Below are 26438 nucleotides of genomic sequence, written 5' to 3' on the forward strand. Positions count from 1 at the left end.
GATTTCTCTAAACACCTTATGTCATATGAAATGATTTTAGGACGACCATTCATGAGGGAAGCACAAATGGTTCACGATTGGTCTCAAAATCATGTCTATTTGCAATTCCAAGACTCTGTCCTTAGAGTGGATTTGGTGACTGGTAAGGTACACCCCTTAGGGAGTAAAACCATTATTGATCATCGCTCTGACACCACGGTTCACTCGGCCCCACTACAATATTGTTACACTTGTAAGAAGGATACAGACATTGGCCAAGATTCTCCTTACATGGATGTGTTACCGGGTATGACGGAATCAGACAATGTGGATTGGGTCCACCTAGCATCAACCATAGACACTTGGGGAAATAGGGGGACGACCTGGGTAACACCTGAGGGGGATGAAATGCATATACCCTTAAATATGCTACAAGCAATGCATATCTCTTCTGACAAGACTCATCCTAATGTAACGAAGAAAACATACAAGTGGGTCCCTAAAGCTTCTTTAGTGACCATAACTAGTGCTAAAAAGCAGAAGCCTTGTAAGAAACGTACCACTCGCTCCAAGAAAAGTAAGAAAATGTTGCGATGGATCCCTAAACGACTATTGGAAGCCCAAGGCTACTATCAAGGAAATGATCAAATCTGGGTGCCAAAACGTAGATTGTGCTCTTACCTATCACCTGACCCAAGTGAGCCCAATCCCGTAGCTCCAAAACGAATCAATGATCGTGGAAAGAAAAAAATCACAGAATGCTACACACCCGCTCTCGAGCTAGTTTGGGTACCAAAGAAAGAACGATTTGTTCCACCTAGCTTAGGAAGGGGGGAGTCCCATGAAGATTCTAGCTCCTCATGTAATACATCCATAGAGGTAAAAGCTTCTACACAGCCTCCATCTATAGTAGTGGACCTCCATGAAGCTACAAAAGAATCCACACCTCCCAGTGTTCAAGAATCACCTGATGAACCACTTCAAGTTCGATCCTGGGAGAGTACCTTACCACCCTTGCAACTTGACGAGGCACCTAGGGTAATAGAAAACTACTGGCAAAAATCCTCACCTATTACCAACTGGAACAATTGGTTTCAAAGGGTGACAAGCTCATTTCAAATGGTATGATCTACCCAAGGAAGGGGGGAGTGTTTGCTGACAGTCATCATTCACTTGCTTCCCTCTCAACCTTTTTCCCTGACCTCTCAATTCCAATCTTAGGGAATGTACATATAAAGCTTTATACTCACAAAAAAAAAAAAAAAAAAGAGCAAGAGCAATTAGCAAACGAGCATGCACAATAAAAGTCAAAACATTGACTCAGACCTACACATGTCACATCTGGTACAGTGAAACAGAAACCTATGCCATAAAACACCTTTGATCCTCATCACTTGAGTGATGGAGGGTAAGTAAGATTAGTACGATAGGAGTGTTTCTGTTTAGAGTTGAGAGATTAGCAAAGTTCTCTTTTCCCACTGATGTTCCTCCTAGAGGTATTGTTTGTGTTTCATAGTGTGTACAGGAGCGTGTTGCTATTGATAGGATTTGGACCTTCATGGAACCTTCAAATCAAGCGCGACCATCAACACAAACAGGTGTTTCTTATCCATTAGCATTGCCCTTATCTTTTGTGCATCCATGTTTGTCTGCTTTGATTGTGATTGGTAGCATACTATTCAGCGCATTGGCTTAGTATCCAACATTTAATTCAATGCAATCTTTTGTCATAATCACTTGTTTAGGTGTAAAAATCAAGCAGTCCGACTAAGCTAGTTTGACCAAGCTAGGTATTAGAAATCTTCTCTTAATACCATGGGGAATGCCTTCCTAATAAACAATGGTTACTTAGGTTCTTAATCCGATTTAGGCAGCATTGTATGAAATGTACTAGGGCTTTCTAGTGGGCTTAACCCTATTGACCTTTAGCTTAAGTATTATAAAGGGAGTTTACTAATGTGATGAGCCTGGGGAGGGTAACAATGTTATATGACCCCCCAAAGTTACAAAATTAAAATGCTGAAAATGAACAAACAAAAAATCAAAGTGCCACAATGTAAAATTTTAAGCTGGAAGAGAAATCTCAGCTTGATTTGGTACTTCACTCACATGTATTGCCTATGGTACTAGAGCCCTAGAGGTTCCCAGTGTGGGCGCTTTTCCTTGAGAAGCAAAAAACCCAAGGCATACAAAATAAGCACACACATCATAATTGAATCAATGTGAAAAGACTTTGGGGAGTCAAAGAAAAAGTAATCAGTCAGGCGATGATTTCATGAGAAATTCCTTTTATGGTAGCTTAACTACAAAGTCTTCTAGGTATAGCCTCTAGTCAGCCCTCGAACATGAATACTTGGCTCTCGCGATTAAACAACTTAATTGACCACAGATAATTAAGAAGCTTACCCATGGTATTAATATTCGATCTCTAGCGCTTTTTGACCGTCAAATTAGCGACCCCAGACTTGTTTAATTTTTTGCCTTTACATCTGTTTATGCATTTGATTACATTGCAATTTATTGTTCATTGCTACCAAATTGTTTGAAATTCTTTTACCAATCAATTTGTCTACCTAAAACTGCATATGCTTTTTAAGAGAATGCAATTACTGTGCCAATGTTGTTTGATTTTGCAGTGACTGAAGAAGGCTAAGGACATTCATCTCAAATGCTCTTCCACCTCGACGAACCAGCTTCAACTCAATAGCTTCCGAGGACGGAATCTACATCAGGAAGGGGGGCATGTTAACCCTCACGGCTCACGGACACCCATCACCTACGACGGACGTGTATTATGTATTCGATAGAGTCAGGTACCGGGCTTGTCGGACCAATAGGGAAAGGTAGAGTGATCGCCGATGAGAGGCGCACTTTAACTTGGACATTCAAGGGATTAGTTGGTTAAGCATGGGCGCCCAAGTGTGAATGGGGTGAGCTCCTATAAAAGCCAACTAAACCTAATTTTTACTCATTCTCTCATTTGTGCAATTGAAGAGTGCTCTTGCTCCATCTCCATCTTCTTCTTCTTCACCTCCTTGTGTGTGTGTGTGTGTGAGAGAGAGAGGGAGAGTGTGTGTGCGATCGAGCATTACGAAGGCACGACGGCGGCGAAGCGGTTGAGCGCGGCACGACTGCAGCTTCTTCTTCATCGCGGCGAGGAATCCACCACGAAGGCAAGCGTAGAGCGGTGAGTGACACACCCTTTGTTTCCTTGAGCTTGCTAGTTTAGGCTTGTTGTGTGCTTGGAGCCGTTTGTGGCTCGCATACGGTGTATTGGCAAGTCCCTTGCTTCGACAATGCGGCAAGGAGCGCACAGCGGGAAAACAACACCGGCTCCTGTCAAGCTTCTAATAGCTCAATAGTGGTTAACAAGCCACGTAGGACTCCATTATTAAGAGTATAGCTCTTGACGGTGATGCCCCGTTAACTGCACAAAGGCAGGCGCACTGCAAGGCTGAAAAATCCCTATTCTACTTACTCACATGCAATTAATAGTACCAACCATTTATACCTAGCTTGAGGACCTTCCTTCTTGAGCAAGAAAAGAGAAACCTTGTGCTCTAATACCAATGTAGCATCTAATGGTCTAGTAACTTGTGTGTAGCGGAAAATAGCATGAACATAGTGAGCATTTCATTTGAATAGCTTCCTAATGAGAATAACAAGAGTGCTTGGGTGGAGAGAGCAACAAAAAGCATAACACCTAGTTAGATAGCATGAACAATACTTCAAAAGAGAGAGAAATTAAGCAATTGACAATAGTTGAGGACCGGATTTGCATGGAGCCGGTCCCCCCTCCAAAAGGCTTTGTATTATGGTTTCTCCCATCAAGAGAGACATATTTTTACAATACAATTCTTTGTGTTCCTTCAATACTAGCTAGTGCAATGAAGATGGAAGCTTCATGCACTAAGCAAAACACTTATCAAACACAACATCAATTCCCTCACGGTCTCAGACCCAAGACCTCACACACCTTCGAAGATGGTGAGAGCTAGCGGGGTATGAGAGTAGATTGAGAGGAGAGGAGAATTCTTACGATAAATATGTACATCTCCTCACCTAATCACTCATATTAGCATAGCTTAGCTTAGTAATTAGCTTGGTAGAGGAGATGAGCATGCATTGAAGCTTGGCTCTTGGTTGGCTTTGCATCACAAAGCCAAGAGTTGTTGGTGTAGGCCTCCCTTCTCACAAGCCTAGAGTAGGTGGTAAGCTTTCCATTAAAGCTTGAGAAGGAGAGAGAGTCTTCTTTGCTTCACACATCAGATTGTGTGAGTGTGTGTGTGTGTGATAATGCCTTGCAAAAATCAGCCCCCTCTCTCTCTTGGTCGACCCCACTCATGCTACAGCCCTATTGGACCTCCCCAGCCTTAGCTAATGGAAATTAAGCATCATAAGTGATAGCCTTCTGACATGTGTCCCCCTTTCCCCTTTTGTGAGAGCTTTAGGTAATTATTTAATCCAACTAAACTCTCATTGGACCCCTTTGCCTCCTGGCCAATAGGAATCAAGCAAGCCATTGGGCTGGTGAATGCTCATTGGTCCCCTTGGGAGACTGTCCAATAGTCTTCTAGAGAGCTTAATTCTTATTGGTTCTTTTATTAAGTGTTTTTAAATTTATTTAACTAGATTTAGTCTAGCCTAATTCTCATTGGTCCACCTCCATGGCCATCCAATAGGCAAAGACTTTTTGGGACACACACAAAATCTTAGCATTTTGGAAGTCTTAATGGGCTGAACCTTAGGGTCTTTTAAGCCCATTGTTGCACATTGCTCTTTTCCAGATGGCCCCCTCTTTGGATCCCTATTTTCCCTCCTTTGGATCCCTACTGTGGCCGGTCTGCTAGCTTAACCAATATTCTAGTCTTTTCTCCCCTCTCACTTCCCCATATTAAACGATCAGTTTAACATGAGAAAATCATTTAGGAGAATTAGATATTGATTATTATGTGAGGGAGCTTCAATTGCATCCTCAAGTTCTATTGTTGAAGCTTCAAGGTTGATTTCATCCATTAATGTTATATCTTCTAGCTCCAACAAGAAACCTGGTCCACGTTGTAAGAGAATCAATTTCCCACCACCTACATGTTACTTTAAGAAGAATAATAGAGGCAAGGGCAAGATCAAGAAGGAGACAACAACCATGTATATGAGTTTGATGATGTACAAGGCCTTTCTCTTTTTTCATCCAATCCTTTGTAAGACAAGGAATTCGCTATTGACATAACCTTCGTTTTTGTAGGCTAGAACTGAGTATGTGAGCCTATTGTTGGGATAAGTACTTTGTCTAGTGTCTTGTGTCATAATCGTAAAGCTCAAGGGTAGGGTTGTTGGGCATGAGCTTTGTCTTCTACACTATGTGTACCCTTCTTGAAGAAGAATGTATCAATGTATGCCCATATTCCATGAGTCATGTGTACAAGAATGATGATGCATTAAAAGCATCTTCAAAAGTTCAAGAGTCATTCCTAATAGAGGGGTTGAAATTCCTTGTGTCACGATGCTGTATCTAGGCATAATGTTAGCAACATTGTATCTCAGATGCCCTCGTTCCAGATCCATATAAAGCTTGTACTCATTTTAAGATAATAAGGTATTGTATTCATTCTCATCATGGTGTATCTACCCTATTTTATCAATAAAAGTCGGTAGCATCTTGAACAACCTACTTGCATTGAGCTTGCAATCAGTTCTTTGATCTAAGTCCTTCACCCACCCATGGTTCGTGTTGAAAAGATGGTGGCATTCTCTTATTTCCAAGGTGGTTGCCCCCCCCAGCTTTTAAAAACGGCTTGCTAACTCTCTTTTACCACAAGAGCCATTCCTCCTTAATTTTGAAAAGCCACCTAGGGTAAAAGGGCCAATAGAAAGGGCGCCCCCCCCCCCCCCCCCCAACACACACACACACACACACACACACCCACACCCAACTTTATGACCTTAAAAGTCCAATAGTGAGACACAAGAAGCCATTTGGTGAGGTGGTTAGCTCAATGTGGCGTGCAATCTATGCTGTCTGATCTTGGTTCAAACCTTGTTGGTTGCAATGTCCCATTAGGCTATGGTCACGCGAGGCTTAGTTTCGAGGAACACAGCTCGACCAAGCCGTCTGACAAATTAGCCTTTTGCAGGTTTTCACTGGCTCAATTTTGTAACTATGCCTTTTTAGGCATAGTAAAAAGGCATAGTTTCAAGACAATGCCGGTTAGCTGTCGGTCACTGCTGCAGTTCTCTCTCCTGCCTGCTGCCCATCAACCTCTCTCTCTCTACCCACTGCTGCCTGTCAACGTCTGCGGATCCATACCTGCCATGGTCAGCACTGGTCGAGACATACGGAAAACTAAGCCTCGCGTGACCATGCCCTTACTCCCCCTTGGTGTGGCTTCCCATTTATGGCAACTTTTGTCTCGTAATTTTTTTGTCGCCATTGTGCGTCGCCGTTAGAGCTCTGTTTGCAGCGTGATTTTTAAGGGAGGCTGCGCTCTTTGGATTGTGCCCATCCAGTCCCAAAATTGTGTAGGGTGCCGGCGGCAATTTGCCGCTTACCTTAGGTGGCCCCTTTACCCTAAGTGGCTTACGTGACATTTCAAAGATTGAATCGGAACTCCCACGACCGGTAGTGTGAACACTACAATCACGTCAACATGAGCTAGGAGAGCGTCGTCGTCACGACAGTGCAAGGGTGATGGCGCCGACTGTGCTCATGGTATTTGCATTTTCTCACCCTATACCTTTAGACGAAATCTGGTATCTTTCTCACCTAATGGTTTTCGATTTCAGGTTGCAGAGAAGCCAAGCATTGCTGCCTCTGTTGCATTTATCCTTTCCTCCGGCAAGGTATGATCTGCTTAAATACTCCATCTTTTTCTCTTTCTACAGTGCAGACTGGGAAACTGTAATTAAGTGTGACTTGTTAGGCTCTAGGGTTTTCAAAAGGCTAAATTCATGCTGATACCATAGATCACACATAGAATAGTGTACCACATTGGGTTATATAGTCCTCTATGCGTGTTTATCTAGCACAATGAGTGTGTGCGAGAGAGAGAGAGAGATAGATAGATAGATAGTTCTATTATCGTCCTGGGAGGTCAAATATGACCTATGGGACCAAATGAACATGTCACGTGGTGTGGGTGGAGTTCATAAGTGACTCTCGATGCTCAAAAATGGCTGAAATGAGCGTCGCAATAGAGAGTCCACATCGTGGTTGGGAGAGGAAGGTATGTAGGGAGAGCTCATGGCTGAATATATGGGGAAAAGAGGACCTAATGTGGTCAAAAGCTGAGCACTCAAGTAGTGTGTGGTACTCACTCTCTCGCACTTGACGAGGGCATAAGGTGCAAAGTCGATGACACTCCTCGCCAGTGCCCCAACGTCCTGTCTCGCAGCGTAGAGAATGGGAGCTAAGACGAATGGAGGCAATGGTGCGGATCGCACTCAACGGGATGGGCTCAAGGATGTAGGAATGGGTTCGGTTACCTCGTTCCGAGAAGAAGAGAGATTTGTAGTTTGGGGCAACGTGTGTGGTGTAATGGCTGAAGCGAGAACCTCCGAATTTCTCCCAAGCCATGATACATTGGCGTTGTAAGAAGGCCTCATTAACTTGGGAGTCGATCGACGCATCCTTGACCAAGTGACATGCATCCCATCTTCCAAACCATTTCTTGATATCAAGCATCCACCCCGAACTTAGTATTTTGCTCTTGCATGTCTTTTGAACCTTTTGACTTGCTTCATATACGATTCTAAGAAGTCGATGCAAAGGGCTACGTTGTGTCTTACGCATGTACTCCACAACCCTTTCCATGCCCAAGACCTCAATGGGAAGCGATCCGGACTCAAGAAGTAAGAGCATGTAGGGTGTTTGTGTCTTGACTTGGAGAAAGTTGGTGAGAAAATGCTTTTGAACATTCTCAAACTCTTTCCAAGTAGACTTCCCGATGCTTCCACCCCACACCTCCACTCCATAAAGAAGCACCGGTGTCACCAATGTGTCAAAGAGGTACTTTTTGAGAGCCCAACACTTGATCTCTCGTGCATTGCACATGTTCTCAAATGCATAATAAGCCCTCTTTCCGGCTTCCAAGCGACGCATTGCACAATCCTTCCATTTATGATTGGATGGAACCTCAAGGCCAAGGTACTTGAAGTGATCTACCACTTCAAGTTTCTCATTGTTGTATACAATGCATGGATTTTCATCATTGAGGGTCTTTACAAGCATAACCTTGGTTTTGGATCCATTCACGATCAGCCCGCTATGTAGGCAAAAGCGTTCCAAGACACTCATAAACTTTTGTGCATCTTCTAAGGTATGTGCCAAGAGCACTACATCATCGACATAAAGCAAAAGCATGATCACCGCATTTCCAATCTTAACCTCTTCTATGCCTTCTTGCTGCATAAAATCAAGAACCATGTATTCCAATTCATCAATGAGTAGCCCAAAGAGGGTTGGAGAAAGTGGGCATCCTTGTTTGACACCAATAGTGCTTGCAAAAAATTCTGAAATTCCATCTCCCATACGTAATCGACATATCACTTTTTGGTAGATGCGAAAGACTGCATGCATAAATTCTCTCGGCACTTGAAGGCTTTGCATACGTCTCCAAAGATTTCCTCGCGGTACCATGTCAAAAGCTTTCTTGAAATCCACAAAGCAACAATACAACTTTTTTCCTTTCAATCGAGACGCTTCCATAAGAACTCGAAGAGTGACAAGGTGATCAATAGTGCTATGATGCTTTCGAAAACCTGCTTGGCCAAGCGCACGTTTGCCATTCTTTTCAGCCCATTCACTTATCTTCATCTCCATGATACATCCAAATAACTTTGCCATCAAAGAACCAACCATTATAGTGCGATAGTTGTTCACATTGTTCACATCTCCTCCTTTGTGCAAAGGTTTGATCCAATTTGCACTCCAATCATGAGACATGCCATACTGAAGTGCAAGGTTAAACATATCGCATATCCAATATCGTGTTTTCTTGCTTGTCCATTTAATCATTTCAGCCTTGACACCTTGAAGGTCACCTGCCTTGCGAGTAGCAAGTTTCTCAAGCGCGCGGCATACATCTTCAATGGTAAAGAAGGGAGACATAAATGGAAGGGAGCTACAACCCTCCATCTTATCAACATTGGGTTGCTCATAGAGGTTCTTACAATGCATATACATATCCTCAAGAGTCAAGTCACCAAAGCTCTCAACGCGCTTGCCTTTTAGATTTTGCCAAAACTTGCCACATGCATGTGCTTTCTCTTGTGCTAAAAGAAGTTGTTTTTCGACTTCCCACCTTCTCCTCTTCTTTTGAACAAGTGCTTTGTATGTGTGTGAACATTCCAAGTAAACTTCCTTGTCTTTGATTGCATCCAATCTTAGCAAGTGTTTTCGGGCTTGACTACATTCCATGTCAAACCATTTCTTCTTGGTGCTACCCTTCTTAGACCTTTTGCAAGACATGTGTTTCGCCGAAAAGCATTCCTTCGCACAAGAGAAAATTACTTCTTTGAAAACTTTCCACTTGCATTCTAATGTTGGGCTCCCTTGATGCTCTATCATGCTTAACATTTGGTCCACCATATCAGCATATATAAGTGCTCGTTTGAAGTCTAGACGTAGGTACAAATGATTCACATCATGATTGGAGGCTACATGCTCGGGCCGTTTACCACACTTGAGGTCAATACATAACATCCTATGATCCGATTCCGGATTCCATTCACCAAGTGTAAAGCTTTGTATGCATTCTAGAGTGGCTTCTGAGAACAACATATAGTCAATCACGCTAGCACCATTGTGCTTTCTACATGTAAAGTCATTGGTGCCTTGCCATAGAGATACACCATTTGCAATGAGCATTCCGGTACTATTGCACATATGTAGAAGTGACTTTCCATAGTGATCCACTTCGTTTGCATCATTAGAACTTCGATTATACATGTATGAGTCATCCACTCTTCTTGATACATGCGGCATGTCGACTTGTTGTGTGTCGTGTTGTAACATATTTGTGCGAGCATTCATGTCTCCAAAAACAATGACTTCACCTTGATCCTTGTAATGAGCAATGTCTTCCTCTAGTTCAACAAAGGGCTGATCTCTATCCATATTCAAGCGAGCATAAAAGTTGGAGTCATAGTGAGGAATGTAGCAGCCGGCCACAAACATGACTTGACCATTTGGTGGGCTGATTTTCAGCCATAAGTAGCGTTTATACTTATCTTCTTTGACAATGGAAACATCTTTCAAACCCTTTTTGGTCATACATGCTACGCCTCCTTGGCCTCTTCGTTGCTTTGCATTTTTGGCCCACATCAAAGAATGTACATCGTATTTGTCAAATCCAAGAATTCGTTGCGCATCATGCTCCCATGTTTCGACAAGAAGTATCACATCGGAGTCATTGGTAAGCTCATCAATGCCAATTCCCGCATTCCATGGATACCCGTTACAATTCCAAAAGCTTATTCGCAAGCGTGAGTTGGTCTCATAGATCATGTGTCCCTATTTGTTGGGTGGACTTGCATCCTCCTCAAGTGCCTTTTCTTCTTGAGACGATACCTTAACCTTCTTGCTTCTTTCCTCGTATGCTTTGCGACGTACATTTTGTTGCATAAGAGTGCGATCCTCATATACATTACAACCCGTTCCTTTGAGGTAGATCCAACCATTGTCAAGGATGATCTTTCTCTTTACCTCATCAGCCATGGTACATACAATAGGTCTTTCTCCCGAGCGAGGGACTCCTTGTTTTCCAACTCGATGTGCACCATAAGCCATGATTCCTGACATGCCAAAGTGTGTAGCAAAAAACTCTTCAATAGCAACCGCAAGAGATTGGGGTGTTTCCATGCTTTCCTCCTTGATTCCACGAATGACGATGTTCTTTGAGCGTTCTTGCAATTCTTGAGTGTCCACATTCTCTACATTCTTTGCTTGGACAACGGCTTGCGTGATAGGAGATGTAGAAACCACATTATCCTTACATATATCAGCCCATGATTTGGATGCATTTCTCATCTCACATACATCATGTCGTATTGTATCTATCGTTTCCTCTTTCAATACATGATCACTCTCAACTTTGCTCAAGCGCTCTTTCACTACATTCATGTCCACAAGAGAGCGTTTACATTCTTGAACTTCATTCTCAAGATGCATCAAGCGTGTTGTTTGCATTTCAAGAACCTTCTTGAGGTGCTCATTCTCCACAACGAGAACTCTTAAAGTACCATTCTCCATTGCAAGTGCGCGCAACTCTTCACCTTGCTTGTTGACGGTTTCTTGTAACGAGATCAAGTAAGCCATGATCATTGCTTCCATTGTTGTAGACGATGTGGTTGGATTAGCATCCAAATTCCTTGGAGATTTTGCATCATTCTCCATGGCGAGTGTGGCTTTTCCACCCTTGCGAGTTTTGTCTGACATTGCCTTCAAGTCGGCAACAAAAACGCAAAGTTTTGACAGTTTTTTCAGTTCTGAGATACTGTTACAGCGAAGCCTTCCATTACACAGAAAAATTCTGTCTTTACATCAATGCGTAGAGGGCTTCGTGCTCTTCGATTGAGGCTATAGATCACCTAAATCGGAGTTCGGATGAGCAAGTTATGGTCAAAAGAGTGAACTGTTGTCTACTAGGTCAAAAAACGGCTGTGAGAGAGAGAGAGAGAGAGAGAGAGAGAGAGAGAATTGAAAGGTTGTACATATGCAAAAGGCCTAAAAGACCTATGAGTCCACATAATTATTACATCATCATATGGTCCAAATGTCCAATACAAAAGACTAAGGTAAAATATAAGCGAACTAGTAGAGCTAGTTGGTAGCGTACTCCAAGATTTGCAGATTTCAACCCTTAGTGTTTTCAGTTTTCAGCCCGTCTCATCGTCATCATTGTCGTCGACATTGTCTGCAAGACCATTGCATTCAGACCATTGTAGAGATTGTGCATCAATAGTAGACCGCTCTCGCTGGAATTCCCTGGTACCACAAGAACAACGTCGTGGTCGACTATCGGGCGAGGAAAGCGACATTGACTACAAAGAAGGGCAGAACCATTGTACTTTATATTAAACTTAAGGGCGAGTCTGTCCCTATTGTATTGGCTTTGGTCATTTCAAAATTAATGAAATCCAGTCTGTTTGTTTACTCGATCTTTTTGAAAGAGTTGAGTGATGAGGATAGGACAAATATGTCTGAACTTGATAAAGAACGCCAAGATTTTCTCCACTCTCATGCCGATTGCTTCTCAGAGGGCCTGCCAAGCGAGTTACCACCCGCTCGTCCTGAAGATCATACCATTGATCCGATTCCTGGAAGCACACCACTGAACCGGCCACCTTACCGTGTGAGCCGAGCACAGAACGAAGAGATTATGAACCAAGTGAAAGACCTCTTGGAAAAGGGTCTTGTCCAGCCTAGTACTTCACCGTATTGCTCTCCAGTGTTGTTGGTTTTGAAGAAAGACGGATCTTGGAGAATGTGCATCGATTATAGAGCTCTCAACAAAATCACCATCAAGAACAGATTTCCGATTTCTAGGATCGACGATATACTCGACAGATTACAAGGATCCTCGTGCTTTAGCAGGATTGATTTGAAGAGTGGATATCATTAGATCTGAATTGCGCCAGGAGACGTCTACAAGACAGCCTTTCGGACGACTTTTGGGTTTTTGGTGATGCCTTTGGCTTAACCAATGCTCCTACGACATTTAACCGGATGATGGATAGGATTTTTCGAGAGTACAGGCTATTTGTTGGCACTTTCTTTGACGATATCTTTGTTTTCTCCAAGAATGAGGCAGAACATAGAGATCACCAGCTTTAGATCTTTCAGGCATTACGAGATCACAAGTTGGTGATTAATGCAAAGAAAAGTGAATTTTTCCTACCAGAGATACAGTTTTTGGGACACATTGTGTCAGCAGTGCAGGAGTGCAAATGGATCCAGCCAAGATAGAGATTATCCGTGATTGGCCCAATTTGAAGAATGTCCATGAAGTTAGAAGCTTCTTGGGATTGTGTTTGGACTACAGGCGGTTCATTCCAAAGTTTGCAGAGGTTGCTTCCCCTTTGCATATCTTGACACAGAAAGGAGTCCCTTTCTTGTGGGGACCCACAGAGGTGATTGCCTTCAGACATTGAAAGAGAAATTGACTACGGGACCAGTTTTGACTTTGCCGGACTTGCAGAAGTCATTTGAAGTATATTGTGATGCTTGTGGTCGTAGTCTAGGTGCGGTCTTAATGCAAGAAGGCCATGTCATTGCTTACGAGAGCCGATTGTTCTCAAGGCCGGAATTGGCAGCACAGATTTATGAGAAAGAGCTTTTGGCGGTTATCCATGCTCTTACTCAGTGGCGGCACTACCTACTCGGAGCGGATTTTATTGTCTTTACAGACCATCAGAGTTTGCGCTATTTCTTGTCTCAGAAGCAGCTATCGGAAAAGCAGATGCAGTGGGCGAACATCTTGTCACAGTTTCACTTCCAGATTGTCCATGTTCAGGGACAGAAGAATTTGGTGGCAGATGCTTTGTCTCGGAAGCCGTTGGTTCTGGCTATTTCCGCGATACATCATAGGAGCTTCGAGGATATGGTCGACCAGTATGCCACAAATCTGGATTTTGCAGACGTTTTCACGCGGATACGGGATGGGGAGACAATAGCGGGATATTCATTCGGGATGGCTACTTGATGAGAAAAACCATGTTGTGCGTTACACAGCTATTGAGGGAAAAGGTTATGACCGAATGCCACTGTCCGCCTTTTACAGGTGACCGCGGCATTGCTACCACCATGAAAGGGGTAGAGAGATATTTCTTTTGGCCGAGACTTAGGAAGGATGTGGACGAGTTTGTGCGCAGTTGCTTGGTATGCCAGAAGGTCAAGTTTGACATGCATACAGCACAAGGATTGTTACAGCCTTTGCCCATACCCACCCGCCCCTGGGAAAGTATTGCAATGGATTTCATTCTTGATCTCCCGAGAACACAGAGTGGTCAGGATGGTATTCGGAGTGTTATTGACAGATTTAGCAAACAGTCTCATTTCATTCCAGCGAAGAAAACAGTCAAGCCAGATCACTTAGCGAGACTGTTTGTGGCCCAGATTTTCAGATTACATGGCATGCCTGAGACGATTGTCTCCGAGAGGGACCCCAGATTTACGAGTTTGTTTTGGAAGGCAGTTTGGGAGAACATTGGCACACGGTTGCAGTTCTCGTCATCTTTCCTCCCACAGACTGATGGGCAATTTGAGATTGCCAATTCAGTGGTTTTAGATTTATTGAAGTCTTATATCTCGGATCAGAAGACTCAATGGGAAAAGTATCTACCTTTGGTGGAATTTGCCTACAATAACACGATACACTCTTCGAAAGGGAAGACGCCATTTGAGATTGTTGAAGGTGCTGTGAAGGTTCCACCCTTCCTAAGAGTATATGCGTGAGTTAGACACGGCTTTTGCCAAGGTCCGCGAGGCTTGGCAGAAATCTCAGGAAAGACAGAAAAAGGCAGCGGATTGCCATTGTCGCGATTTGTAATTGAAGGAGGATGATTGGGTGCTCTTACGTTTTGAGAAGGCACGCCTGAAAAAGAAAAAGGGAAAGGAGAGGCTTTTTCCAAAGCTTAGTATGAGATACTACGGACCTTTCCAGATCTCCGAAAAGATCGATGATGTCTCCTTCCGACTGAAACTGCCTGACACTTGGAGGATTCACAATGCATTCCATGTGAGTCTCCTGAAACCTTTCAAAGGTGATGTGCCTGAAGATGGGGAGCCTGATGAGCAACCCGAAGTGGAAGAAAACGAGGAGATTCTTGTTCCTGAACAGATTTTGGCACATAAGGACACAGAGAACGAGGGTAAAGTACGAAGGCGGTTCTTGGTTAAGTTCAAGAACTATCCTTCATTGGATTTGAAATGGATGGAGGAGGAGGACCTAGCAGATACTCCTCAGATTGTGAACCTTTACCTTGAAGCTTTTAGTTTAGCATAGTCTATTCCAAATGGAACCTAGAATTCAGCTTGGCCGCCAAGTTTGGAGCCAGTGCTCTCTCAGGGTGGAACTCCGCCATTCCCCATCTCGTGTGTTGTGCACTCTCTATCTCTTTCAGTTCAGTTGTTATTTGAAGTGCTAAAAGTGTTCAATCTATTCTTTTCCGTTGGCACGTGGTGCCCGTTTCTCGTGACAGTGGTATCAGAGATTTAGGCGTGTGCTTTTCTGAAAGCGCATCGGTCCTACCAAAGAGTAGACAAAGCAAGACGACGCTAAGGGATTTCATAAATTTTTTAATTAGAGAATCTTCGCGTCCCGACCCCGGACTTATTAGCCGTTCCCACCCTTACTTCATCGAGCATTAGGCGTGCTCCGTCTTCATTGCTCTATCTTACAGAGTATAAGCCATAAAGATCGCTTGCAGAGAAGGATCAAAACTTTTTTTTCGAGCTGCTGTTTTTCTCAGAGGCAGTGCCATGCAGTGGTGGATGTCTATAGCTACCCAGTTGCACACTCCAAGGACTTGGCAAGCTTTCAAGAAAATTTTGACCGTAGTTATATGGTTTCTGGCAGCTTCTGGCAGAGTGGGGTATCATGAAATGCTTCCACGAAAACCCTAGCAAATTACGACTTGAATTTTTTTTGGGACATCTCTCACCAGGTGTCTCTTATCAAATCGATAACCTTGGAGGCCCAGTGTGATTGCTATGTCTAGGGACTACCATCACTGCTACAGGAGCATTGTCTGTCCAAGAGCTTATGGACCATGGTGCAGTTGGCTACAACCTTATGGAACAAATCTAACCCTAATTTTGGAGCAGGTTTCAGGATGGAAAGTCAGTCAACTTTCCGAGCTTGACTCATGTCGAGATTTCTTTTTAAGTTTGAGTTCTGTTTGAGAACTTGTTTGGTGATCGTGTTTGAAATTTGTTTGAAATGGATGGTATCTGTTTTGAACTTGTCATGGTACCGATTTGAATTGTTTGACTCTAGTTTTACTACCGGTTTCAATGCTTGGTGATTTACTCCCCGGTGCAGTGGTGAGAAATGCTGTTTTGGTATTGTCTGAACCTCGAAACGACGCAGACGGGATATCTGGGGAGCGTTTCGTTGTATGCTTGAAAGCTTCGGAACGATGTAGACGGGATGTTCGGGGAGCGTTTTGTTGTATGTTGGAAAACCTTCGAACGACGCAGAGGGGATGTCTAGGGAGCTTGAATCTCCAAGCAACGCATGTTGTGGTCTGGGGAGCGTTTGGTTGTATCTGTCCTCTGAGCTCATGGCCCGGACCTTTTTAAGTTATTTGCAAGGGGAGTGACGAGGTAGTCGTTGAATAACTTCATTTTGCAGACCGTCTGTCTCGGGGGAGTGCTCAGCGGTGCTGTTCGTTGTGTCTTGTAACATGCATATGTAAGCATTTGTGTTGCATTGTGATGTGCCAACCACTGAATACTCTCTAATGGATGAGATTTTTTTGGGAAACCAACAACCCTAGATATCAAGAGCTCCAATTTGGAACGAAACTCCTTATTGGATGAGATTTTTCTGGGAAGCTAACGACCCAGGATATCAAGAGCTCTGATTTGGAATGAGAAAACAGATTGTCCCTGGGATTGTCCCCGGAATGTCCTTCGGAATGACCCTCAGAAATTTTTGAGCTAACTTGAGTTGTTTTGCAGATAAAGTTGAGTACTTATTTTAAGTTTTAGCCAAGTAAGCTGTCAACTTATTTTGCGCTTGCCTTTTCTAAAAACATTTTTAAGTTAATAATGTTTTGTTTTATCTAGTTTTGATTCATAGCAAATAAAGTGATTTAGTTTTTTTTTTCTTTTCTTGTGTACCTTGCTTTTATAGTTTTATGAGTGCTTTATTCTCTCTTATAATTCGTGAGTTCAGACTATTCTGAACTTATGAAGGTATATGTTTTGCAGATATACCGTAATTGCAGACGATTACTTTCTTTGAAGAAGGGGGTATGTCACAAACTACTGACGTGTCAAGCCACTGAAGAACGGAGCCAACCTGCACATCCCGGCCGAGGGGCCTAAACCCTAGAAGAAGAAGCATAAGAAGTTTTACCAACTTGCGGGACCCGTTTGAAGGGGCCCAGGGGGCCTAAAGAGATTAAATAAAGCAGGACCACACACACACACACACTCCTCAACTCCCTCAGGAAATCCACTGATGACGTGGCATCCTACACGGACAACGTGCATTTTACACTGACATGCTGACGTGGCAACTATATGGATGCTTGGATTTTGCGGTGGCAGGTGCCAACGTGACAGTGTATGGATTTCCGTGTTTTACGCTTACATGTGTTGATGTGGCAGTGTACGGGATTCCGTGTTTTGCACTGATAGCTTTTTGGCAAGATGCTTTTTGGACCAGATGCTTTTGAGTTTGAAGCTTTTCATGTAATTGCTTTTCATGGGCCAAGGGCCTTTAAATATGTGCAGAGGGCTCATTCTCTGACACGCTTTAGTACGTAGGTGCAGAGGGTGGAGTACCGGCATTGTACTGAGTTCAAGCAATATAAAGAAATATCGAAAGGGGTGCCAAGGTTTGGGGCCAGTGCTCTCTCGGGGTGAAACTCCGCCACTCCTCATCTTGTGTGTCGTGCACTCTCTATCTCTTTCAGATCAATTGTTATTTGAAGTGCTAAAAGTGTTCAGTCTGTTCTTTTCTGTTGGCATGTGGTGCCCGTCTCTCGTGACACCGAAATCTCTAACTAGATGGCCAAGCCAAATAGCATCTTTGACAACCTCTGTGGCTGAAATATATTCAGCCTCTGTAGTACTCAGTGCCACAATCTTTTGTAGCCTTGAACACCAAGAAATAGCCCCACCAGCAAGTGTAAAGACATATCTACTGGTGTATTTCTGAGTGAGATCTCCTGCCGTGTCTAAATCACAGAATCCTCGCAATTCGACTGTACCCTTTCCGTAGCATATACTTTGCTCCTTGTACCTTTTAAGCACCAAAAAATGCATTTCGCTGCTTCCCAATGTGGTTTGCCAAGATTAGACATAAATCTGCTGACAACTCCCATTGCATGAGAAATGTCAGGCCGTGTGGCAACCATGACATACATCAGAGATCCACAAGCTGATGCATAAGGTATACCCTTCATAGCCTTTGTAGCTACATCATCTTTGGGACAGTCAGCTTTGCTAAGCCTTGTGTGTGGCGGTAAAGGCACACCAAGAGGCTTAGCATCAGCCATATTAAACCTTTCAAGTACTTTGCCATTGTACTTGTCTTGAGAGAAAAATAACAAGCGTTTCTCTCTATCCCTTCTAATCGGCATGCCCAAAATGTGTTCAGCTGCCCCCAAATCTTTCATGAATTCAGTTGCTTTCTAAGAGCAGTGACAATACTCTGGTAGTGGAACAAAGCCAAAACCCTAAGCTAATCATGGCTAAACACATCCCGACATGAGAAAACAACCTCAAAGAGGCCGGGCACACCCACGAAACAACCCTCACTCCCTAACACTTTTTCCTGGGAGAAACTGGGACTGACTAGATGAATCCAAAGAGATGTCCAAGCTCTAGAATAGCACAATGCGGAAGTGTAGATGGGCAACACTCGTAGCAGCAAACATGTATGAGAGTGAGAGAGAGAAAATAGAGAGAGATTCACAAGTCAAGCTTGAGATTGCTCCAATCAACTCTGACCAGATAGATGGGTACAATGTGATAGCCTCAGGGGCCCTTTTATACTTCCCATAGAAAGTTGCCCGACCCAGCCCAAATAAATTGAGAAAAATACACAAAATAAATAATCAAACAAATGGGCTAAATGGAACTATACGATGGCTAGCAAGCTTCTTCTTCAAGTAGTTCTCAAAAGCCAAGAAAGAAGGATTTCGCACCATTTGTGCAGGTGATTATCAATGCTGTGAATGCCCCAAGCAGCCGTATTCCGCTGATTTGAGGAGAAATTCAAAGTCGAAGCATCATCAAATTTAGAAACCATGTTGCTGCTAAGGATAGAGGAAAATGGGAGGTCAATAGTATTCATGTCTCAGATGATAGTACCATTCTCATGAAGAATGCTTAGAGTAATTCCCATGTTCCAGTGATCCTCCCCAATCAGGTCTTTCGGTTGTCTTGGATTTCTCAATGGTTGCTCCATTCATATCGTAGTGGATAGTGGATGCTCCAATACCTTCGCCAATACAAGCTTGGTTCATCAGCTTTGCTTGCCAACCCAAAAAGACCTCACAATGATATGACTTGAGTTAGCTTTTGGCTCATTTTTGACTTGTGGTGTGACATTTCAAGAGTTGCAATTTGTCTTTCAAGATTATCAAGGTCATTTGGATTTTAAGGTCATGTTTATTTCAATGCAACTTTGCTTGGTTAACCTCAGTTGTTACTTTTTGAGGGCATGCCATCAATCTGTTCAAGGATGGACGTGAACTGATTTTATGAGGACTTCAAAGTACTGAGATAGTTGTCAAAGCCATAGCTTTACGAGTCGACCAACTGGTTGTAAGTGATTGTGCACTAGATCTAATTCCAGATTCAAATACAATTTTTTTTACTGAATGAATACTTGGATTTATTGTCTTTTGGTGACGAGTCAATGTTGCCAAGTGAAGATGGTGAAAACATTGCAAGTTTCTGAAGTGACGTTTCTTGAACAATTAAGGCGTGGTTGCAGATTTGGAAGTTAGAAGATATTTATGCTTTCTTCGATTCCTTGATGTCTGATATACTTGATGTTCCAATTGTAAGTTTTGAAGTTCTGGTTCGTGAAGAGGATTTCAAAGTTCAACATATCATTGTATGCAAGAGGGATTGTGAAATTGGTAGAAGTATCGCTTTTTTAACTTCAAATACTGGCGAATGAAGACGAGGATTTCTTGGAACAATTTGGCATCAGGAATAGTAGGACGTGTATTGGCAAACCATGTCTACTGGGATGCCAGATGTGGTGCCACTTTTAACCAAGATATCAGAGACTAGTCGCTTTATAGCATCTTTGCAACCAATACACGTTCTCCTTGACACACAAAAGCATGTTCCGGATTTGTTAGTCCTGTTACAATCGGAGTCTTGCCCATTCAATTTAGTGGAATTGGGTGAAGCCGTTGGTATCATTGCGTGTCAATCAATTGGAGAACTGAGAACTTAATTGAAATTGACGACTTTTCATATAGACGGGGGTATTTATGAGGGATATTGTAGAGTACGTACAAATTTCATTCAATGGACTTACTGATTTTGACCGAAAATTTCTGCGATGCGCACGCACCCTGCTTGGAAAGCCGAACCAATCTACCCCTCTTATCCGCGGCTAATTCCGGCGGTACACACAACTCTGCCCAGAGAGTCTGCTTAATATTCAGACTGGTCAATACGTTGAGTTGCAAACGTATCGTGCAAGTATGAACCAAGGAGTTTCCTTACAAAGAGTGTGTTAGAAAACCTATATATCCAAACTTGAGCGGAAAAATTCTCTAGAGTACATTCCACAGAGAAAAAAAACCCCCACATAAAGACACACCACATACCACTTTCCCCTTTTTCTATGCTGCAATTGCTTTATCTATACTGTGTTTGTCTTCCATTTCAATCAAGGGGAAAGTGTTTTTTTGTGGCAGGCTATATCAAGGCGATCATATTTGGAAGTTCATGAATTCAGTGGGAACTTTAGAGGCACGACAACACGTTTTAAGATCACCTCAGTTATTGGGCATGTGTTCAGGTAATACATGGAAGTCTGGATGTTGGTATAATAACTCGAGGCAATCAAACAATAGGTTGCTCTGTGTCTTAACTCCTGGCAGCTGACATCGAAAATGAAAGATTGCTACGTTTACGTTTTTGTACATTGTGTTTGTGTATGGAACCAGTTTGTACACACATCCACATATCGCAAACATGCACATGTGTTTATCTATCTACATATAAATCAAATTTGTCAGCCTAATCATATTGATTGTTACAGCTTATAGTCTTTCCATATCTGTATTATTGTGTACAGAAATCCCCAAAGATGCAGAAAGAAGCTTGTCTTGTGGGGTGTACAAAATTGTAGACACGACCATAGAAATCTACATGTGTCTAGGGACGCTGAAGGACACACTTTGTTAAGTCTAGTGTAATTTGTGCACACTATATTTTTGGCTGCATTCTGGATATTGTATCAGATGTACTGTTGAACACTATGTTTATGTGCCGTTAGATGGTTACACACTTTTGTTTCGTCTTTTTCTGCTTCAGTGCTGCTTAGTGTAATTTTTTTTGAAGAATGTCATAGCTGTGTGGGGTGTACAAACTTGTAGGCACAAAAATATACATGTGTTTATCTATCTACATAGAAATCAAATTGTTAGCTTAATCAGATCGATTGTGACAGCTTATAGTCTGTATCACATTTTTGTATCAAATTTATCACCTTCAATGTTGCAGGGACTCTGAACGACAGTTTGTCAAATCTAGTGTCGTTGTTGCATGTTACATTTTTGGCTGTTGAACACTATGTTTATGTGCTGTTAGATGGTATATACACTTTTGTTTCATCATTTTCTACTTCAGTGCTGCTTCATGTGTTTTTTCCCCCCTTATTTTTTGAAAATGTCATATCTGTATTACTGTGTACAGAAATCCCCAGAGATGCTAAAGAAGCTTGTCTCGTGGGGTGTGCAAAACTGTATATATGGCTTAGTGTGTATCTTTGCTTCCAGTGTGGACTTTCCTCCGAAATATCAGAGCTGGGAAATGACTGACCCACAAGATCTATTTCAAGCTCCAATAATGAAATCAGAAGCCAATCCCAAGGTGAGTAACACAAATTTCTGCTTGTGATGTCGCAGGGGCAGATTGTATATTTCTTGCTTTTCGTGCAAGTTTATGTGATGTTTTTGTGCCAAAGTTCTTACCTTGTAGACACACGAGTCTCCTTCTCTCTAATCAATGTGCTGTTGATGGAAAAGGCGCACGTGTGCAAGCACTTGCAACAGGAAGCACGTGGAAGTGATTACCTAGTTCTTTGGCTCGACTGTGACCGTGAAGGGGAAAACATATGTTTTGAAGGTAATTTCACCTACTCAAATCTTTTTCCCTTCTCCAATTGGCCAGCGATGAAACGTTCAACCGCTTAAATTTCTATTCATATTTGTGCTGATATTAGAAGTATCGATCGGTCTGTTCCATACTCACACGAACCGAAGCACAGGGTTATTTTTGGCATGTTCGTTTTTTGTGGGTTTTATCTCTGAACAAGCAAGCAAGAGTTACCGAAAAAATATGGAGAGAACACCTGAATAGAGCTTTGCCACTCATTTTTAGGTAGCAGACAATTTCTGGCTGAGGCTTATTAGGCCTTGAGAGGAGAATGGAGAATTGTATGCGTACGAAAGTTCTGAAAGGGCTAGTGATAACTTGTTGTAATACAGGCTGAAGCTGAGATTTTACAGGCTTTAACACTAGTCCTGTAATTGGACATTTAAGTGTCCCGAGACACACTATTGTCCTATTTTCCTACCAAGATTTGGCAATTTATTTGTCAAGGTAGAAAGAAGTTTTTTACACCTTGCTTCTACCATAGGTTGGTTACGAGGGAAAGAAAACATTGGATTTTTTTCCATGTCAAAATACAATCTCTATGGAGAGAATTATGGTAAGTTCTAAGTCATAGATTTTAGTAAAATTTCAAGCCTTTTTGCCAAAAAAATCATAAAATTCTTATATCTTATTGTAGAGATGGTCGTTTTTATGTTTATAAAAGCCAAGTGTTAGTGCTTAGTGTAACAAAACAATGGAATCCCCTTCAAAGACTAGTTTCCAAGTCACACGCAAGTAATAGACATAATTTCATACTTGGGCACGTGTTGAATAAGAGCATAATTTTAGTTTTCCAAAGGTCCCCTCATGGAATTGAGATATTCTAGTGCAATTTGACAACTACAAATGACTTTATATGTTGAAACCAAGAAACTACGTATCTTTTTGACTCCCTAACTCAGTTAAATCTCATTGCTTGAACTCTATCTTGAATTTTTATTTGTGCAAAAACTCTTGAAAATCTTGAGTTCTCCATAATATCATTGAAACCAAGGTTTTAGGAATCCCAATTGTGTATGTACCGCGTACTTTGATACATTTAGTTGACCTATATTGTTTGAGGTTTTTAATGTTTGTGTATCAAGAATGAAAATATTAAATTTTTATCTTAGATAGTTTTGAATATTTAAAATGATCCAATAATTGTTGCATACCAAAGCTCTTCTACTTGTCACCTTGAGTCCTCAATGGAAAGGGTCAGCAATGTATCACTTTCTAAAACTCACAAATACATCAAAAACATATTGTTCTTTGTATACAACGATATGCTTGAAATGGCCATATCAACCACGTAGAACTTTCCATTTTTTTTATATACTCTAAGGTGTTTTTTTTTTGCACATGAAAGTTTCAATTATCTATAACACAATTGTGAAAAAGTCACGTGAAATTTTCTGCAAGGTCGCTTCATTTTTTTCTTGAGCTTATAAAGTTGATTTTTTCAAAGCATCAATCATAGTCTTACAAGGGTCAACGTGATGACTCATGAGTATAGTTCTTGATTATGGTAGATTCTAAAATGCAAGGTTATATTTTTAAAAGACCCTCTAGCTAATATATTTAAGCATATCAAGAGGGTTTTCTTAAATACAACGTCTAGTGCAAGTAGCATTTAATTTCAATTTGTAAAAAAAGGACACTTAAGTGTCCCGTTTTGGTACCAAACTAGTGTTAAGGTGAAATTCGAGGTCAAAGTGGATAAGTTGAAGTTTCATGATGTATGGGAATTGAGTGATTGATATGGCTATTAACTTGGGGCACACATAGCTTCTGGAGAATATAAAAACTCAGCTGAAATCTGTATTTTGGACAGCTGCAACCAAATCTCTGTCAAACAGACAGAAGGGTGGAGTCACGCTCTGCAATTTCTGCAACTCAAAACTGATGAATAATTGTAAATTTAACAGCAAAAGGATCCTAAAAGAATGGAAACTCAAAGGAATGATATGGCACACAGAGCTAGAGTGTTCTGAAGATGGCCCTTGACGGACAGTGTTAGTTCCTCCACAGGTGCTTGTTTTATTAAGGCAACATTTGAGTACAATGTACCAGGAGTGCTTGGCTTTAGGCAGTTTAGGCAGGGCGGATGTGTGATAGTGCTTCCAAGCTAATCCGAAAATTTGTGTGAGTTGAGGGTCTCTTTTACTAGGAATGCTTGGCTTTAGTCAGGGCGGCTGTGTGATAGTGCTTCCAAGCTAATCCGAAAATTTGTGTGAGTTGAGGGTCTCTTTTATAGGCCCTGGCTGAAAAACTAGGTGGGGAAATGTTTCGAGGTGATAAATCAAAAGAAAGCACTAGCGCAGGTACTAGAAATGCAGCCAGTGAATTTAAAAGAGAGGCAGGTTCAAATATCTACCCTGCCTAAAAGCCTTGCTAATGCAATAGCGCTAGCGTCAGTGAACTATACATCTGGAGGTTACAGAGGGAGCACCAAATTTTTAAGAGACTTTTGGCACCTAGAGAGATGCAATTGGCAGCTGCTGAGTGAATACGCTAACTAAAGTTTGGTTAGGATCATCATCCAAAAGTAGGTTGCGGGCCTAAAGACAGTCTAGAATTCCACAGATTCTCTCAGCTCCCTAGGAACACTCTAGAACTTGTCATATACAGGCCTCTGGAATCAAAGTAGTTGTTCTCAATTGCAGCTCATAATTGAAAGAATAACAAAAGAAAGTAAGTGCAAACATCAAAATATTGAAATTGTATGCTCTCACAGAATTGTGCTTCTTGAGACTTGTGTATCTGGTCCATTTGTTATTATAGTACGATTGGGTCATGTCATAGCTCATTTTCACAAGACCTCTCATAAGAACAACTCCCGACTTCCCCTATAATTATGAAAATTCTAGCATGTTGGACTTGTGGATGTAGATGAACCACCCAAGGATTTTTTGAAACGATGGCAATTTAAGAAGCATCTTGATACAACTATGCATTTATTTATTGTGCATCTATGGCTTTATAATCTCTTAACTTCAAAATATTTCAGTTACACAGCTTGCTTTAACTTTATGGTCCTGATCAGTAAGAATCTACTTCGGGACTCGCACTTAATTTTATTGTAAAAGGTAAATATATCCTCGACAGATCGCGTTGATGATATATTGACCTTTGCCTCATTTAGGCCATTCTTGAGAGGCATAGAGCGGCTCTTCACAGAGGAGGAGATTGATGCCATGATCCAGCGGCCCATGAGAGAGCGCATGTGATGGTACCTATAACGACATCCTACTTGGGAGATCAGCCTTCAGGCTTACCAGCTGGCTCCATTGATTCACTCATTTGTCTACAAATTTAACAAATTTTTTATTTTTATTTTTTGAAGAAAAAAATCCTTCCATTACTTAATAAAACTGCCCAAGAGAGGGCTACACAAGAAACATGGGGAGACTCTCCCAGTGAGAAAACAAAGTATATACAATGAGGGCTAAATCACGAGATGGGAGGGGGAAACAACCACATTGGTGGCCGGTAATGCCATCTTGGCACGCCTTGAACCATGGTGAAGAAAGGCCCTGGGCGCCAGAGTCGCAAGAAAGCCTTGCGGCGCTCCCCCATGCAGTCGGAGCTGCTCCGAAGTCTCTCAAACTGGCCCCTGAGTGTATGGATCAACTCCAGCCAAATGTCATGAAGAGTCTCTGCCGGTGGGAGAGGATGAACCTTGAAGATGCGAAAGCAGCGGGCCCGCTAGATGAACTAGTGTCTGGCCACAGATGAGCTCCCAACACCACTCTTTGTCACTGCACCACTCTTGGGGGATGAGCTCTGTGGCAGGTTGGAATGTAGATCGACCCCTCTGCATCACTATCATCCTGCTGGTCGCAGGGCCCGTGAGTGTGGACCAAGCTGCAGCACCCCAAGTGTACTGTCCGGTTGTGGAAAAGTGCTGGTATCAACCAAAGAATCCGAAGCCAAACCTGGTGTGCCATGACGTTGACTCTGCAATGTGTGGCCAGAGGCTGCACATTCTGCCGAGAAGCCGTTGTGTACCAACTCACTGTCAACTCCAGTAGCTCTATGCGCATGGTAACTCTTCTCGGCTGTCTGCTGTCCCACAACCGCGCCCAAAACCTTGACAAGAACGTGGTTGTGAGACCCTCCTCCTGCCAGTAAAGTACTGTAGCAGGGCGAGCCTCGCTCCGTGCTGCCAATGTGTGGCATCCTAAACGAGCTGTGTACTCAAAGAAAGGGGTCTGTGGGTGATCGGCTGAAGAGAAAGGTTCTTGTTAGAACCACTCTTCTGAGTCCAACTGCACTCGTACCAAAGGGCGGCTCTCCCAAGCCCAAAGCGCCAGTGTCGTGACTCAAGATCTGCCGGGTCGAGATCTATGGCACAAGTCCTTCAATAGATGCCCACAACTCGGATCCTTTGAAAACA

At 42.4% G+C, this 26438-nt stretch overlaps 1 protein-coding gene across 4 annotated transcripts in view; it reads left to right on the top strand.

Moving 5' to 3' along the window:
• The first annotated feature begins 6397 nt into the window (after window positions 1–6397).
• The window catches only part of LOC147465662 (DNA topoisomerase, type IA, core), a 42531-nt gene continuing 22490 nt past the window's right edge, over window positions 6398–26438 (top strand). Inside the window, exons 1-7 of one of the 4 annotated variants that reach the window (XM_086521243.1) lie at window positions 6398–6688; window positions 6763–6819; window positions 19359–19480; window positions 19653–19721; window positions 20596–20699; window positions 21682–21775; window positions 21931–22030. In XM_086521243.1, the coding sequence (XP_086377369.1) occupies window positions 19695–19721; window positions 20596–20699; window positions 21682–21775; window positions 21931–22030 (325 nt within the window). In that variant the 5' untranslated portion in view covers window positions 6398–6688; window positions 6763–6819; window positions 19359–19480; window positions 19653–19694. Of the gene's footprint in view, window positions 6689–6762; window positions 6820–19358; window positions 19481–19652; window positions 19722–20595; window positions 20700–21681; window positions 21776–21930; window positions 22031–26438 lie in introns of those variants that run through there. The other 3 variants (XM_086521249.1, XM_086521234.1, XM_086521256.1) reach the window with 3 other exon arrangements.

Source organism: Adiantum capillus-veneris, chromosome 1 (genome assembly GCF_014529385.1).
Source record: "Adiantum capillus-veneris isolate H3 chromosome 1, ASM1452938v2, whole genome shotgun sequence".
In the NCBI taxonomy this organism is placed as follows: Eukaryota; Viridiplantae; Streptophyta; class Polypodiopsida; order Polypodiales; family Pteridaceae; genus Adiantum; species Adiantum capillus-veneris.